Below are 18,510 nucleotides of genomic sequence, written 5' to 3'. Positions count from 1 at the left end.
TGTGAGTGTGGATTTTGGAGGGAATTTCCCATGATGCAGTTGTACTACTTCAGAATTCAGATGACAGCTGGAAATGAATAGACATACGAGTAATCCATCCCAGCATCCCCCGCCACATTTTTTGTTGTTTTTATGAAGAAAATAGAACTGGTAAATATAGTATAGCTAATACAGGAATAACAAAATACAATGTAAAGAATGACATAATTTTTGCCAGTTTTTCCCTCCCTCAATTGACATTTTGCGGCTCCTTTATTAGTATTAATGTCTGCCTACATGTGTTGCATCACCAATTTTGTTGAAATTTCGATTAGTTAGAGGCTTTTAACACCACAAGGCAGATGCTATTTGTTAGCCCGTCTGTGGCGTTTTGTATTTTTTACGAGCATTCAGCAAGACTGACTTTTTTTTAATCGCAAAGCTATGCGGTTGTTTTGTGCTGTCATTATTGTGGTGGTTGTGTTAAGTGTTATGATGATCATTATTATAACGCTTACATCTTCTCACACTAATCATTGCATGTTTAATTAGATATTATTTTTTTATTATCACACAACAGGTGCCATCAAATGAACTTGCATAGATTGATTTGGGTTTCTCATCTCTTCAATCACATTAGCCCACATTGTTCCAACAGTCTTTGCTCAAGTGAATCCAATTTTATCTTTGTGGTTTCTACTTTTCTCCGAATTGTACCAAGCCACGAGCTGCCCGCGGTGGCAATGGAAGCCCGAGCTGTGTGTACTTCCAGGCAAACAATGCAAAGAGTAGTGAGTGGACACGGCGAGCCCTCCCACTGCAGATGTACATTAATTCCAAGTGGGAGCATTAGAAATGCTGATCAGCTTGGCAGCACACAGTCTAAGCTTTCCTTTCAGCGTTTTGCTGTTGTCTACTTCAATCGTGTCAATGTGAGGGAGTCTTTTCAGAGGTATTCATGCATCTGCCTTCGGGCCACAATGCTTGCCACTTTATAAACTGTCAGCCTTGCGTGCCTCAAGTATTTGCTTCACATTGTTTCCTTTTCTTGAATCAACTACCCCCGCCCGCAACCCACCCGATGGCTGAAGCGCACACAAAATACAAGCCGCGAAAAGTTGGGATGGTCACACCTACAAAAAGGTGTCCTTCATATGGACACTATAGTAGCCTTCATATTCGGCCCCATTAGATTTGGTTGCACAAAAAGTCAGATCTCACAATGTACGATCAAAATGTTTTAGTTTTAAGGCTTACGACTCACATTGCATCCATCGTGCAGTAATGAGCAGTAAAATTAAATTAAAAATACATTTTCATTTTCCCATAAAGTCGCTAAATTTGATGGACTTGTCAACTCTATTGAAATTCTCGAAGTCAATTTATTTTCATTCTATGAAAAAAAAGAGAACAGACCATTTTCATGGCAGTTGATTAACACAGTTAAAATAAATCCCTTTATCTGCACCTTTATCCAGTTTTTCACCAAAAAGTATTTGCTTGTTCGTTGGCCCATCCGTCAGCTCGTCCCCAAAGTTTGGGATGTATGGTGAAACCCTGCTACGAGTAGTACGGTATAAAATCCCGTAAATAACATACAAAAAAATGCAAAAAAAAAAAAAACATCTCAAATTGAGGAGGTTATTATCGAAGGGGCTTTATAAGAAACGAAAGGTTATTTGTGTTTAGACATTTACCATTACCTAGGCAGCACATAAAAGTCATAAAAAAATAAATGAATAAATAGAATCACTGATATACTGTAATTAAAAAAACTTCATTCGAACGCAGTTACAAACAGAGTGAAGGGGTTTAAAAGAGTAGTAAAAAAAAATCAAAAATAGCTTACTAAAATTACTAAACGTGTATACAGTGCAAAAATCATATTTTTGAAAACATGATTTTAAAAATTTGAAAAGCGTCTACATATTCTGATATGAAGGAATACCAGCAAAACGGAGGAAAAAAATGCTTTTTAAGGCTGATTTTAGGGGGAGGGTGCTTACACGGGTGCATATTATTTAAAGGATTTTACGGTATGTGTCCTCCTATTTACTGTTTGAGTACGCCAACGTGACTGCTGTGGAAAAAGATCCGAAAACAACAAAGCTAGTGATCGTTTGCATTAATAATTCAAGACACGGCGTAGCAACCTTTTCATAAAAATAGGAAATAAATTTAGCGGACAACGATGAAAAGACTGAAATGAATTTTCCACCAGGAAGTCTATTTTACATCTGCTATCCTGCAGCTACCGCAAAAGAGTAGACAAGAAGGAAAAGAAATGTCCCTGAATGTTGTCCAGCGGGCTCACTGAAGGTAATTTCAGTGGATGAAAGTGAATTCTTCTGTGCAGCATTTGAAGCTGACATTCAAGTCAAGTCGCCTCTTTGAAGTGTTCGCTATTAAAACCCCTTTAAATAACGAAACCCAGTGTTTAACTTTCAGGAGCGGGGGAATATGTCCAGATATGTGAAACAATGTTCCTGTAGTAGACCAAATATGAGAAGACACTCATACAAAAAAAAAAAAAAAAGAGCTGCGACGAGTCACACTTGAGCTGCGCAGTCTGGGAGTTCAACGCAACATCGAGGGCTCAATTAATGACCCAGCAAAATGTTCACTTTTCATCCACTTTGTCTTGCTATATTGTTGTGTGATTTCTCTCATTGCCATTGTGCTGCAGGCTGTTAATGGGATCCCCCAGGCTGGTGACACCCCTCAAGTCCACTTTGCCTGTTTGCTCTTTGTTCACGGCTCCCCTTTTGTTGCCCGATCAGCCTCCCATCGGGTCGTCGGACAAGATTCATGGCATTTGTCGGCCAAATGAAAGGAGGATTACGGGGTGGCTTGTGAACAGCCCATTGCAGGAGTGGATTCTCTTATACGCCCCCTCGTCTCCCCTTCCAAGCGCAGCGGCTCCCATTTATAAATATTTGTTTTCTAAAAGACATCCCAGATAAGTCCAAATCAAGACAACAGGGAAAGATTGTCAACAAGTGGCTCAGCCAAATGCTGATCACTGTTGATGTGTAACTCAATTCGGTTATTGCCCACAGTTGTTTTGCAGGTTCTCAAAAGATCTAATTATATAAAACAAAAATAAAAAAATGGAATGCATGATATGATGTTTTTTTTCACTGATACCAATGGGTTACGACACTGCAATATTCAGAGACAAACCTGACGTATACGGTTCTTTTTTTATTTAATGTAAAAAACAAAATGCTACAATTCTATTAATAATATATCATGAGATTTTGTTTGATAATGATAACAATGTTGTCCAAACCGAAATGCCAAATAGCGTCCCTTCTCATAATTTCGAACATCAGTATGATTTAAATTTATTTGGTGACAGCACAGAACACAGCACACTAAAACTTTCCATCACTCGGTCAGGCAACACCAAGGATAAAAATATAATAACGCCCAAAGGCTTATTTCCATTGTGGTCCTCAACACACAGCAAGACATGAAACAAAAACAGAAAAAGGCAATATTTCATCATCAGCGAATCGAGTAGTTAAGAGCAATGCATATAAAACATTCCATCGATTCAAGTCAAAAGCTACGTACGCAAGTTAAAAAAAAAATAAAACACCAAAAACAGGTTTAATGGAAGCAACAACACAATGGCACTTTACTTAATAAATTAAAAATATGCAAATTAGATCATTTTAATAAACCGAAATAACTACTGTTCTGTATTGATGTATTTTTTGTAGCCAACGTATAAGGTCTATGTTTGAAGTAGTTAAAAGGAACAACTTGTTTTTGATTCCTTTTATAGCTTGTTCCATTGCAGTGCTTCGTTGTACAAAAAATTTTTTTTTTTTTTACCCATTAGGGTTTTTAATTTACACGGAACAAAGTCTGCTGAAGTACCTCAAGTAGAATACTGATGAGTTTTACTGACAACGGGGAAATAATTTTGCAGGTACTAAATAGGGAACCTTGTTTGAAATGATCTTGAACGTGACCCAAGGGCAATTGAACTTGATCCCAATGTTTACAATTCTCTGTAGTTATTTTTAAAACGGAATTAGGTCTCCACCGCTGTGATACCATTAATGAAATTACGAAATTCCATTCATAAATTGTTTGTTAGGTAGCTGTAAGTCTAACATGTAACTAATGTGGGTTGTTCTTTTGAAAAAAAAAAAAAAATCCAAATACACTTCAGAATTGTGGAAGCAAAAAAAGCATTGGGCGCGCGCGCGCGTGTGTGTGTGTTTATTTAAATGTCCATATTGCTTTGGTGGGAGACAGCAAGGGGGGAAAGGGGAGGTTAATCCTAGTTCAATACACTGACGCACAGCCCAGGATGGAGCCTGTGACGATTGTGTTATCTCCAGCCAACATTTGGGTTCCCCCACAATTCCACTCCAGAAGAATAGCTGCGAGAGAGTGCATATGGAGTGGAGGAAGCGCAGATGCCCGGGGAAACGTGCTATCAATAGCTGCAATACAACGGCCCTTAGACTCTCACTGTCGACAGCCACCACATTTGTCTCTACCTTCGTGCTCAAGTAGTCGTGCGCTCAAGTCCAAACGATCACTGACACAACACAAACAATATGAAGTACATACACACAAAAACATATGTATAATAATTATTGAATTATCGTATTTTATTGAATTGAGGCATCGTTCATCGGTCCCTCTTCTGGAGCATTTTTAATTGAGGTTAGGGTTAGGAAACATCGCTAACCCAAGCTAACTTTTGGTTGAGATGCAGAGACATCCTGGACTGAATCAAACAAACAATTGCTCACATTCACATTTGATGGACAATTTAGAGTCTTGCTTGACCCTAAGGCCCGCCTCACACTGACCGATATGGATGAATGTGCCTGAACTGGACTGGACATTCCTTTAAAAAAAAAGAAAATACAGTCTGCGACTCAGCCCAAGACACCAGGCGATTGCTGTTCTTATCAGTAAGAGATGTGTTGATGCTCTCGCCACCAATCTATCGTGGGGATTATTTTCCAGACCACCCCGGCAATGAGTGAAAAATGTGAGATAGAAATGCCCTATTTGAATGCAACCTATGTCTTTATGTAGCATTTATGACACTGTAATTGTTTTGTTTTTACATATTTTGAGAGAGCGCAAGAGCAATGGATAACGTCCCTACTATGTGTTCAGTTCCCACAAGTGTTGAGTCAGGGGATTTAATGACTTCTTGAAATATTATCGGCAAGTGAGAAAGAGTGAAATTAAAAAGTGCACCTAAAATATCATATAACAAACAGAAAATAAGGATCTAAAATACAAACTGGGATATAAACATCTCATAGAATGTCTGCCATAACGTCAACTGTCTAGTTTATCAAGAAAATCCCATTTTGTCCAATTTAACCAACTTTACTAATCATCTCACAATAAACATGAATACAAATGTTCAAAGATGCATTTCTGTAGGAGTAAAAAGCAGGATTGACATTAATCAATCTACAGTAAAAACTAAGGTTACCTAAAATACTTCCTCTTTTCATTATTAGTCAAATGTACTCTAACCATCTAGTGGTCAACACTGGAATTACACCCAAAATAAACAGGAAGCAAAACAAAACACAACCACAATTCTGCCCAGAAAAAAAAATCTGCTATTTAGCGTGCCTGCAACAAAGGTGGGTTTACTGTATAATATTTTTTATTAGAACCGCAAACAACAATTGTCAAAAAAGAAGCAGATGCCCATTGAAGCAATATGGGAATAATATAAAGCGAGGAAATGAGCAAAAAAGAAAAAGAAAAGCAATGTGGGAAGCTCCACGGGGAGAACATGCAAAGACCAGCCTGAAGCCAAGATTCAAAGCATAAACCCAAGAACTGTGAGGTGAATCACCAGCCCACTGCGTCCGATGCATCACTGAAACATACAGTGCTGTGAAAAAGTATTTGCCCCTTTCCTGATTTCTGTGTTTTTTGCATATTCATCACTCACAAAGGTTTCATTTTATCAAAATAATTTTAATATCACACTAAAACTACACAAGGATCTATGAAATGTCGTGTCAGGTTGATGATTTTATTTACAAAGGGGTGAAAAGAACACAAACTGTCTGGCCCTATGTGAAGAAGTAATTCCTCCCCTTTGCTAAATCACCAAGCAACTGTGGCTCATGACAGTTTTGGAAAAGCTAAAGTTCAATTTCACAGGCAACACCCAACCAACACCTTTGTTGAATCAATAAATCACTTAAATTTAATTTTTTCTACAAAATGAAGTAGGCTACAAAATCTCAACAACAAATGCATTATGGCACCATCCAAAGAAATTCCAGGGAAATAAAGTGATTGAAATCAATCAGTCTGGAAAAGATTCCAAAGCCATTTCCAAGCCTGTGAGGCTCCAACAAACCACTGTCAGAGCCATTATTCACAAATTTGGGAACAGTGGCAAACCTTCCAGGAGTGGCCGACCAATAGAGATGACTTCATGAGTCGGACGACGACTCATCCAGGAGGTCACAAACCAACCTAGAAAGTCATCCAAAGAACCGCAGGCCTCGCTGGCCTCAGTAAAGTCGGTGTTCACGACTCGAATCGGTGTACGTGGGAATATCTTTAATTGTACTGGATAACTCAAACAATGAGGCAAAACTGGAGAATGGTAAATGGTCCTTGACTTGTACAGTGCATTTATACAATTCCACTTTTTCACTCAAGAGCGAGCAAAGACAAACTTTTGTATTTGTTGGGAATGATTTGGAGTTTCCGTCAACACATTGGTACCTGAATCGGCGGAGAAGTAACAGAACTCCCCTACAACCGCAGTTTATATTGTCGGGTTAATAAATGCTCGTGTTGAGTTATTTATCACTCACATTAAAAAATAGGAAGAAACAAAGGCGTTTTGTTTGATTGATGGGCCTCTAATGAGCAACAGCCTCTCATGCCGCATATAGGTTTGAAGCGAGTAGGTGTGTTTGCATTGTTACATTCGTATGCAGTTGGAGGGTAAAAATAATTGCTCCTCCCATGCATTTCATTTCCCCACCTAAAGATTGAGTTCTGGTGACGTATCTGTAAATAAAATCATTAATTCTAGTGGAACATCTCATTTTGAATACTCATGAGGTTGCATGATTCAGAAAGGACCAAAATGTAAAAAAAAAAAAAAAATCTCACCGGGAAATAAGCATTTACTCCGGGTGTATTTGATTCACGTTTCTATGACAAAGATGGACCACCATCTTGCTTGATGTACCTTTGAGTTCAGTTCAAATAACCAACACAACTGCTTACTCCAAAATTTCACAGGAAGGCCCCACATAAGCCTCCCTGTTATTCGTTTCTCAAGATCAGCAATAATGGTCCAGGAGTTAATCTGATCAAAAAATATATCACAAAGTGCAATACATGAAAAGATGTGCACAAACAATGTTTAGATATCATTATTAACCCTATTACCATGTCAATCAATATTTAATACGCCTACTCCCACAGCCCAATGAAGACTATTCACTTGTCTTTTATTTTAAAATGCAACTTTGGTTTTAAATTACAATTACAACAAGTAGACCGCAGACTCTTTGTACATCTTTGTGTGACAATTAAAAATGTTAAAAAAAATACTGTTTTCTTGTTTTGACACGTAATAGTAGTTCACTTACATTTAGACGTGTATGACACTTTAGAATGTTAAAAGTATCACTAAAAATATTTTTTGGGATGATTTGATTTTTATGAATGCATTATATTATTATATTATTATTATTTTTAATGTTTGGAATCCAAAACAAACGAAAGCCAACATTTGTCATTTTTTTTAAAAGAGGGGCTGATTAAAAGGCAAAACTATAGAATGCTTATCCCAGAATCATCATTTTGAGTGTGTCTATTGTCAAATGTGTGTAAACAGCATGCATGCCATTAAAATGCACCCTCCTCCCACAGGAAGAAACCAGAGAAATAAATGGAATTAATATTTGAAAATGCAATCCAAAGCACACGGAAGGCAACCTTAAACCCTCATGAATTTTTCGCCGCAGGCTTGGCACCATGAAGTGAGCTGCCCAAAAAGATGAAAGTGAAAAGAAATAAAAGCTCAATTTAATCTGCTTTGGAGCCCTGCAAGGGAGCACATGTGCCTGGAAGTGTAAGAGTGAGGGCTGATAGGGGATAAATATATTTCTTACTATGCCTTTGAGCTATTACATCCCTCTCCAACACAGATGCCTATTCAGCAGACAACAGTTTCATTAGCAGCTGTAGTCCTATAAATCTTCCAATGATTAGAAGATGACAGAGACACACACCGGGCTCATCTTTTAAACATCTTTTGTGACGCTTGAAATGAGGACTGAAGATTAGACGCAGCGGTGCAGCTCATTTCATTTCATTTATTTTATTTAACCCTAAAAGCTATTCTATATAATGTGAACTACGTGTATATACATAAAATTCAAAAGGTTAAATGATGTAGCTCTGTTTATTTTTTGTTTGTCTTTTAATGTAAATGCGGTACACCTACAGACATGATAGAGAATATTAGCTATATTCCCCTCATTTTGTTTGTTAAAATGTAGTTTGTTTGAACGCTACATTGTGTTATTCCAAGCCATGTCCACAAAGACAGCGCATCTAATTGATATCGACTGGCACATGGAAGCTGCTCCCCGTGGGCCTGACACTTCATCAATAACACATGAGGAATAAAGAGGGGCTCCTCTGGAGGGAAACCCAGCGACAAAACGATCCCCACTTAGGCCCAATTTGTTGGGAAATCCCCGTGGCCTACCTTTGTCTCTCAAGATGCCATCGATGCTGTGCTTGGTTTTCTTGTCCTCCTCTTCGTCCTTTTTAAAGCAATCCTCGTCCTCCTCCTCGTCGTCGTCGTCCTTCTTACCAAAACGAGCCCTCAGGATTCGACTGATGGAACTCACTGCGCCCCCCCAAAACAACGCATCATTATTAATAATTACCATTTGATTGTTATTATTATTATTATTATTTTTATTATTATTATTATTATTATTATTATTATTATTATTATTGGCGATAGTAATAATGTACAAAAAATATATATAATCATCGGGATAATGGCCGGTGCAATATGCTTATTGGTACAAAATTTCGTATGGAATTTCATCTGACTTTTACCAATCAGATGCAACCTTAATTGCACATCACCATTCACCATCCAATTGGGGAACAGTATCTATCGGGGCATTATTAACAATAAAATACCCTTGTACGTTTTTAAAGATGACTTTACTTTAAATTTACTATACACCCTCCCCACATATACGCACACATACACGCATATATGTGTGTGGGGGTGTGCGGGGGTGTGTGTGGGGGTGTGTGTGTGTATGTGTTTCTTTCATTAGGTAATAAAAATCTAATTTATTCCAGTACAAGTAAAATACCGCAATTATATATATATATATATATATATATATATATATATATATATATAGCAATATTCAACACCCATATCGCATATTGCATGATTTTTCAAATATCATGCAGCCCTAATTAGTAGTAGTAGTAGTAGAAGTAGTAGTAACCGTGTTAGTAGTGTTAGTTAGTAGTAGTAGTAGTAGTAGTAGTAGTAGCACTATAATAATACCGTCGCAGCATAGTAGTCGCCACAGTAGTAATTCAATTTATTTTATCTCATTTGAAAAACTATTGAATCACTGATTATAATCCCTCCAAATTTTTCATGCGCATTAGTAGCCTATTACAAAAATCGATATTGTTATAATGGATATTTGCAGTAGTCAAGCATTATATTACTTTATATTATGTTTAGGTATGTCAACTCTCAGTCCAAACATATACATTATACATGAACCTGTCCATTCGTGTGCGCGCGTGAGGGTGTGTGTGCTTGCAGATTACAAAGCATTCGTGGACCTTACCTTAGAATATAAAAAAAATAAAAAGTACAAATGAATATACTTTGTTATGCTATTACTACTTATCTAAAAATAACACTGGCACCTACTAATAGCAATTTGTCGATGAAGACTGATTAAGAAATTATGATAATAATTGTGCTAATTGAAAGCCACGTTATAATAATAATAAGAACATCAATATTAATTTGGTAAATCATATGGTCGTACAACGGTGAATGGTGTTTTGGACAGCAAGCGAAAAAAGGAAGGAAAGAAGGGAAAGCATCTTACCAGCGAGTGTCTCACCTGAAGGGACGCTGCTCCTGTCGCACACGCCGTCTTTGAGTAGTTTATCTCGGATCTCCCAGCTGAATATTCCCGGACTGTCGCTCTTGTACTGCTCGATCCTCTTCTCCACGTCGGGCGTCGCGACCTGCTGCATTGGGCCCCAGATGACACACAGACACGTCACTTGCAATCATTTACACATGCATGTTGCACATCTTTGATTGCGTCCGGAAATTCCAATTTTCCACACTACCTACCACGTACAAAATTGAAGATAATGAGACATTTAAAAAAGTTCGACATCTTTAAACTGGTAAACTTCGTTCAGAACGTTTTAGGGACTATTTTCCACATTCCCCAAATTCCACATTTTTCACAATGAAATTCACAAATTGAGGCGGTAAAGTGATCACCTTCCATGCACATTTCCTGACGGTATTCACCCAATTCCAACTTCGAATTCCACATCATTTTCAATCTCGTCAGCCTTTTAGCATCCAAACGCATTTTGCAAATGCGCAATGTTTTCTGTGGGAAGGCTCACCCTGGGCTTGCTGCCTCCGATGGCCCCGGGACGGATGGAGCCGGTCTCTTGGTAGCGGCACAGGATCTTGGACACGCAGCCGTGCGAGACCCGCAGTTGCCGGGAGATGACGCACGGTCGGATCCCGTGGTGGGCCATCTCCACGATCTTGTGGCGGATATGGTTGGGCAGGGGCCGACCGTTGATAAAGACGCCCCCCAGCTGGTTGACCCGGCCTTGGCCTAAAGGTGTCGACACTGTGGGCCACCAGCAAGGAGGGGAGAAATTGGTCGATTTTATCCAAATGGTAAAAGGGCAAGTTCACTGCTATTTTGGGGTGATTTCACGTTTTTTTCCCCGTTATTTTTTGATGGCCTACTTCAATAGGCCTAAACCCCGCATTATTTTACGATTCTTTCAAAATCGGATGGTTATTTAAAACAGCAGTATTCTTTGACTTTCGTTTTCGTTTCGTTATAACCTTTTAACAAACAATGCAAAAAGCATTTACATTCATATTTTTAATTATAATGCTTAAACTTTAAAATAGGAGCCACATAACTGTATTTGGGGATTATTAGTATTTATTTTTCCGTTTTTTAATGCATGGAAATATTTTTTAAAAATGCACTTTCATTCCACACGTGTGCGTAATAGCACACTTCCATTTGAGTTCTACAATAATAAAACGCATTAAAATGTCAAATCGATTTTTTTTGTAAATGATGTAGCCAACTGTGAGCCGGTATGATCTTTAAATTAAAGATTTAATTTCTTCATGTGCTCACTAATTGGATGCGCGGATATAGTTAAAGGCTTTTTAATTTGTTGCAAAACTACCAGATGAGCCATGCAAACAAAAGCAATTATTAACACTGAGCGTTTTAAAAACAAAAAAAGGCTAATTTTATTTGCCAATGTTTATTATCGCAATTGTAATCGCTAGTTGAAAGGAAAATAAGGTCATGTGCGTGATACACTGCTTCTCTGCACTACGACAATTTAAAAATGTGTTCATCTATAAATATGTAAAGGCAAAATATAATGTTTAGTGTTTTATAATTTAAAAAAATGTTACACTTGACAGGGTTCTATTTCGGAAGAATTCATCTCTCCTTGTATGAATAACGAGCGTTGCCAAAGTGGGTACCTTCCAGAGGGAAGCCGGTCCTTGGGTAGTTCTGTCCAGAGGCCGGGCGCATCATCCGCGGCACGGTTCCTGGTAACGTCGTCATTGTCGGCCACTTGTTTGATATACAAGGAAGACGTACAATCAGCGGATCTGACAAACAACTTGGACCCCCCCCAAACAAAAGGTGGCAGCCACTTTGAGAGGTCCAGTGTGTTGAAGAAAGCAGAATGCATGCGGCGGCATTCAAGGGCGTGGAAAGTTGCCTTGTGGAGCTGCGTGGGCCCACGTGGACTGCGTCATGTGTCAGACACGGCGTCAAGGCGGCAAGACTTTGACAATCTGGCGGAAATGTGCAAGCGGGGGCAGGTCGGGACAAGTGATAGGTTCCTCATAGCCTCTTGTTTTTCTACACAAGCCCCAACAACTTTCAGCAGCCAATGGGATGGAAGAGGTCTCTCTCTCCTCTCTCATTCTGTCTCGCATGCGTTACAGGGGGTCCTCGGCCTACGACGTTTTACGTAAGTCGGAACGTGTCGCTCTAGCAGTTAACGTACAGTACTGTTTCCGGGGTGCAAAAAAAAAAAAAAAAACACAAAATAATTTCATTTATCATTAGTATGGCAGTATAGCAGTATGGTTGGTAGTAAACAAGTTGAATTCTTATTAAAAAAAAAAAGATTGCTGCTTCAGTCTGATTATTGCCACAACCAGTTGAAGGCTACTGTCAAATTAAACTCAATAAAAAACAGCATTAATAAAAACAACCATATATATAGTTTTGCCTTAATAAAGTCCTTAATGCTAATAAACAATGCAGAACACCGTAAATGGGCTAACGAATATGTTTGAACACAAACGGTGGCGCAACACATATAGAAAATAAAACAGGACTCAGAAAATAACTAACCTAGCTGTAGTGTACTCATTCAATTGTGGCGTGTGTTTCTGTTATTTGTGGCCAAAGTGCACACATCAGAAGGAGCAGCAAAACAGTGTGTTTTTTGTTTTTTTTTAATTCAGCACAATACTATAGAGTGCTATTTTTTTTTACATCAAAGGGGCATTATAAAAACGTTCTTTGGTGAGGGGGCTTAATGGATTAAGGGGGAGTGTTTTTAATTACGAGCATGGTCACTGAACAAATTTAATTCGTATCTCAAGGGACCACTGTACTTTATTGTACATGAAGCGACAACTTGCCATTTATCTCAGTACAGTTGTATGTCACATTCGGACTGCCATATCATTTTATGTGGCCGACTGTTGCAAATTAAGTGTCTTCTTCATGTTTCTAGCAAAAGTGTTTTTTCCCTTTTCATTTTGGCAAAGAAATGCGGAAAATAAACGCTTTTCGTCACTTTAATCCATTTTACAAATATTTATTTAGAGCAAATCCCCTCTGAACATAATTTTGTTGCATATAAAAATATTTGCTTGACACTATTTTTTCATGACTTCTGATTTCAAATTCCATTTGTTGTTACAACATATATCCTTACCTCTATAATAACAATGAAATAAAGAGGAAATTATGTCTATGAAATACTCAAAAGTTAATTTAGTCACCTCATTTTAGTTAATACAAAAATAAATTGTAAGGATGTTGTATTTTTGTTGTGTATGTTTTAGTAATAGTGTATTGCACTAGAATATCAATGGCGTCTGCCAAAGCTAATAGAGATTCTAATAAATAAAACAAAATGAAATATGGACCTAATGGAAATCATAAATATGATGTGGCGCCTGATGAAAATGAGTTTGACACAGCGGTAGAGAATGGGACTACAGTGTACTGCCGATATTCATGGGGGTACGGACCAAGCCCAACAGTGAGCAGCTAATTTCCAAGAACTAATGCAATTGATGCTCCACTAAAAGTGATTAAATTAGCCTCTATTAATAGCGTAAATCATTAATATACCACAAAACATGAGCCCACTTATTATAAGAAAATTTCAAATGCTTGCAAACGTCTTCAAACATTGCTGTAAAAATACAATACAGCAAAGACAGTACAAACACCATGTACAGAACCTTTACATTTCCAGTTGTGACGATGATGGTGAAGAATTACTGTCGCGGTGCAGTCCAATGTAAAACAATTACTATTTGAATGCAAATTGATGGAGCCACTGCAATTGCTCCTGGGTCAGAATATGCTGGAGGGAAACTTGGCTCGCTTTGGTTTCTGGGTCTGTGTGATGTAGAAATTAGCGCTAGAATGGCAAGCGCTTCAAGGTTTACGGAGTCAAAACCGCTGCATCCACGCAAACACAACACAAACGGCTGGTCATAGATTGGTTAAGTATGTTCCACTGAGCTGTAGTTACGGATTCCTCTGATTTTAATACAGTCAATCATAAATCTAATGCAGCTGCTGTAAGATTTGTGACTGGATGAAAAGTTGGGCGCCTGAAGCAGAGCGATTGAGAGCGTGTAGGCAGGACTGCAGCACAAAATGAAGATCCATCGTCACCTCCAAAATATATTATATATAATTAACTTTTACTTGATTAAAAATTGCCTCAGATCACCGCGATACTCCTCGAATTAAGTGTGGCCTTTGACACCATCTCACACACGATCCTCCTCAATAGACTCGTCTCCATCAGCATCGCCCACGCCGGCCTTGACTGGTTCCAGTCAAACCTCAAAGACCGTGCCCAGTTGATCCAGCTAAAGTCCTTTTCATCCAAATCACAACCAATTATTTCAGGTGTGCCCCAAGGCTCCGCCCTGGGACCCCTGCTTTTCATGATCTAGCTCCTCCCCCCAGCACCAAAAATTTAATATCCCCTCTCATTCCTTTGCAGATGACACCAAGCTGTATTTTTTCCTACAATCTAATCATCTCACTCCCTCCCTCCTCCAACACCTTCTGCTTATCGGTAATTAATGTCTGGTTCATTGCTCACTTCATTAAGCCTAAAAGTGACAAAACGGAAGTTTCTTCAGTTTGATCCAAAATCTTGGCAGTGTCTCCATCTCTGTTGACCAATCCCTAGTTTCCCCTTCCCCTCATGTGAATATATCTTTGAAGCTATCCACTTTTCAAGTGAGCAAAAATATTGGGACAGGTGACTGATGGGTAGCAAGAGCTAGCGCTAGCAACTCATGTGTTGCTTTTTAGATTGGTTGATTGAACATTAGATAGTTTTTGTTTTTCACTTGTGGTTTCACCTGTGAAAACTGTCTTTGCTGTTCAGCAAACATGAAAACCAGAGAACTGTCTATGAAAGAAAGGCAAACCATTTTGAAACTGACAGATGGTGGAAAATCAATCACAGCTATTGCACAACATTGGGCATAGCCAATACAATCATTCGGAATGTCCCGAAAAACAAAGAAACTACTGGTGCACTACAGGTCAGCCAAGGATAACAACAGCAGCTGATGAGAGAAACATTGTGAGAGCTGTGAAAAACACTCAAAGACAACTGTCAGTGACATCACTGCCAAGAAGGGGTGACAAGCCAGCGCAGAAGACTTTGACAGACGAAATACACATGCCATACAACAAGATGCAAACCACTCATCAGCACAAAGAAGTGGAAGGTCAGATTGGATTTTGTAATACAGAGAGGAGCCGTAAAAAGTTTGGGCAAACAATTTGTGGACTGATGAGATTAGCATCTACCAAAGTGATGTTGAAAAGCCAAAATATGAAGAAAGAAATGATTTGCCCTTGATTCAAAACACACAAGTACATCTGTGACGCATGATTGAGGTAATGTCATGGCTTGGGCTTGCATGGCTTCTTCCGGAGTAGGCTCATTAATGTTTATTGATGATGTAACTCGAGATGATATCAGCAGAATGAATTAGGAAGACTACAAAGCCATTTTGTTTGGCAAATGACAGAAAAATGCATCCAAACTCATCGGGAGAAGGTTCATCATAAAACATGACAATGACCCAAAACAACACAACAAAGGACTTCATCAGGGAGAAAACGATTTAAGACCGACCAAGTCAATTGCCACACCTTAACCGCATGAGATTACTCCTAGAAACAAACATTAACTGAAAGAGCCTGCAGAAAAGAGCTGGGAAAGCATTTCAAATGAAGAATGCAACAGTCTGGTGAACTCAATAGGTCCCAGGTTTGATTCAGTAATGACAAGTAAAGGTTATGCCACCAATTCATTAATGTTAATCACTTTAAGTTAATAATGTCAATGTAATAATAATGTCATAACTATAGTAACAAAACAGAAAGCAATGCAATGCAACACTCCAGCGTCTTATTTCATCTGGCGCCAAACTTAATGATTAGCCAAGGCCGATTGGAAACAGGTGCAACGGTTGATTGCAGGCAAGTGTGGCTCCGGGACTCCGCCCACAAATGGACTTTATGGGGAATCTCCTGTCTCCTAATTTCAATATTCCGTGCGCTTCGCTCCTCAAAACATTGAAACCGACCCAGAAGTTGTTCTCATGCTATCGTATTAAGGGGTGTCTCACTTGTCGTAAACGCACATTGAGGTACATTTACTAAAAAAAAAAAAAAAAAAACATTTTGCTTCTGCACTGTGAGGCCATCGTGCTAGCCTGTCGGCAACCGCGCCGCCCCGCCCAGAAATAATTCATTTAATCTAATCGAAATGATGTACAACGAAGGAAATAAATGACAGTTTTCAATCAATATAGATCTTTCAAAGCCCCCATAAAATATTATTAAAATATTATAATCTATTTTATATATTATAAAATATTAAAATTCCTTGTGTGTAAAAATAAAAAAACACGCTGCTCATGATTCCAAACATAAGGGAACCTGAAATACTTTTTACGGCGCGTGTACATTATGTAGCAAAAGCACTTCTCATGACCATATAGCAGACAAATGCAAAAAATGCAGTCAATCACCCCAGTGTCTGTACTTTATCTACTTTGTAGGATTAAAATAAACATATTGTTGGAGATACACATTTAAAAAAAAAAAACTCAGCTGCCAGGTTAATGTTTTTCCATTGGTAATAAACAAGATAAAAATGGCAGGAGTCAACAGTCCACCATGTCCTCAAGTGTTACACATTGTCGTCCACATCATGTGATAGGCTTGTTCTGATAATCAGTTAGATCAGGGTTGGCTTGACGAATGTCAAAAAGAAAATAGTCTGTTTGAACCACATGAAAGCAGGAGGCCCCTTTTTACCGTGAAAATTTTGATTGGTAACACTTAAATGGTGGCCAGGGCATGAAAAGGGCGGTCTGATCTGCAAAACTGGATTTCAATTCAGTTGACACAACCATATACTGCAACAATAACCACAACAGCACCTTGCATTCAACTTCACAACAACTTTTGCAATTGAATGTGCCTTGGATCCAGGGAATTGTCTCAAGTGAGAATTGAACATCATTCTCAACAGATCAGCTAAATTGTGGTATCCCCCAAGGCGTTGTTCTTGACCCCTTGTAACTGTCAGTTTACTCCCGACCGTCATTAAAACCCCAAGTGTCCCAGATCTGTTATCTTTAATCTATTTGCATCGCAATAATGTGGTCATTTTATTTTGGGCCTCTCAGCAGTGTGGTTGAGTGGATAGCACATCTGTCTTACAGTTCTGAGGTCCGGGATTCAAATATCGGCTATGGATATGTTGGTCAGCTTGTTTGCTTGGCTATCTCTTACGTTCTAAAAATATGAATGTTGGAGTCATTGAAGACTCTGAAATTGACCATAGGTGTGGTTGTTGCTTAACTGGGCCAATGATTGGCTGGTGAACAGTCCAAGGTGTAGCCACCTTCTCATTGAAATTCAGCTGGAATCGGGTCCAGCACACTTTGACCTGTTTAAGGATAAGCAGTGTAGAAAATTGATGGATGTTTGGGCACCTTAATACAACAATCTCTATTACGTAATTCTCTCTGAGCATTACCAAGAATCTTGGACAGTGGCTCATCTATTAGGGCTTGGGTTTTGGAAATTGAAAGTCACGGTTCGGGTCTCACTGAATAAATCAACTAATTGTTGGAGAGGTATTCACCTGCTTCCTGGCTAATGTTGAAGTGCCCTTGAGCAACAGACCTTGGTCACCACCCCTAGCGAATGTTTGTGAACCGTTGCCATTGCAAGCCTCCATGTTTTAGGGATTCACAGTGTTGAGTGCAACACAAATAAATATATAACAGCGTGTCAGTTGAATTTCCACATGAGGGATTAGAATGAGGAGAATGCAAAGAGATTACCATCATGGTATTTCAAAATACCATAGGCTGAGCTCCGTTGTATTCGTTTATGGAGCGGACCGAGCGGTCTATTGTGTGAGGCAGTAATTTTTCTTGTACCTTTTCAATATTCTCAGTGAAAATTCTGGATGCATGTTCATTAATGGAATATACAAGGGATTCTCATTTTACGCTGGAGTTTCCTTCCAGTGGAAATTATTTTTTGGACTTATGCGCTAACCAACGCTAACATGATATTAAAGTCATAATTACAGTAAATGCTGAAAAACACCCAAGCGAAAAAAAATAGAATTAATTGAGCATGCCTTCTGGTGACATGGTTCAATGCGCAATTCATAACATTTGGATGTCTTCACCCTCAAGTACCATATCTGTATTTTTATTTTTTTTAACCAGATGTCCACGACCCACCCAAAATGGCGCTGGGTCCTGACCCACCTGTTGAGATTCAGTACTACCTATGTTGTCGTGAACAAGACCAAGAGCTTGGTCTTTTGTTGTCCTCGCCTGCGTCTTTCTTTCCGAAAATG

The 18,510-nt window shown here is 38.7% G+C and overlaps 1 protein-coding gene across 2 annotated transcripts in view; it reads right to left on the bottom strand.

Annotated features, from left to right (window-relative positions):
* LOC148339891 (paired box protein Pax-7-like) overlaps positions 1-12,150 on the bottom strand; it is a 31,253-nt gene extending 19,103 nt beyond the window's left edge. The window contains exons 1-4 of one of the 2 annotated variants that reach the window (XM_088289297.1): positions 11,804-12,150; positions 10,675-10,910; positions 10,134-10,278; positions 8,735-8,878 (exon numbers count right to left, since the gene is read on the bottom strand). In XM_088289297.1, coding sequence (XP_088145423.1) covers positions 8,735-8,878; positions 10,134-10,278; positions 10,675-10,910; positions 11,804-11,888 — 610 coding nt within the window. In that variant the 5' untranslated portion in view covers positions 11,889-12,150. The remainder of the gene's footprint in view (positions 1-8,734; positions 8,879-10,133; positions 10,279-10,674; positions 10,911-11,803) is intronic. The other variant, XM_088289298.1, reaches the window with a different exon arrangement.
* Between the last annotated feature and the right edge of the window lie 6,360 nt (positions 12,151-18,510).

This window comes from Idiotropiscis lumnitzeri, chromosome 3 (genome assembly GCF_059441095.1).
Source record: "Idiotropiscis lumnitzeri isolate Australia: NSW breed Sydney's pygmy pipehorse chromosome 3, RoL_Ilum_1.0, whole genome shotgun sequence".
NCBI classification, from domain to species: domain Eukaryota; kingdom Metazoa; phylum Chordata; class Actinopteri; order Syngnathiformes; family Syngnathidae; genus Idiotropiscis; species Idiotropiscis lumnitzeri.
The sequence above is the reverse complement of the archived record's forward strand: the minus strand, read 5'-3'. Positions and strand labels throughout refer to the sequence as shown.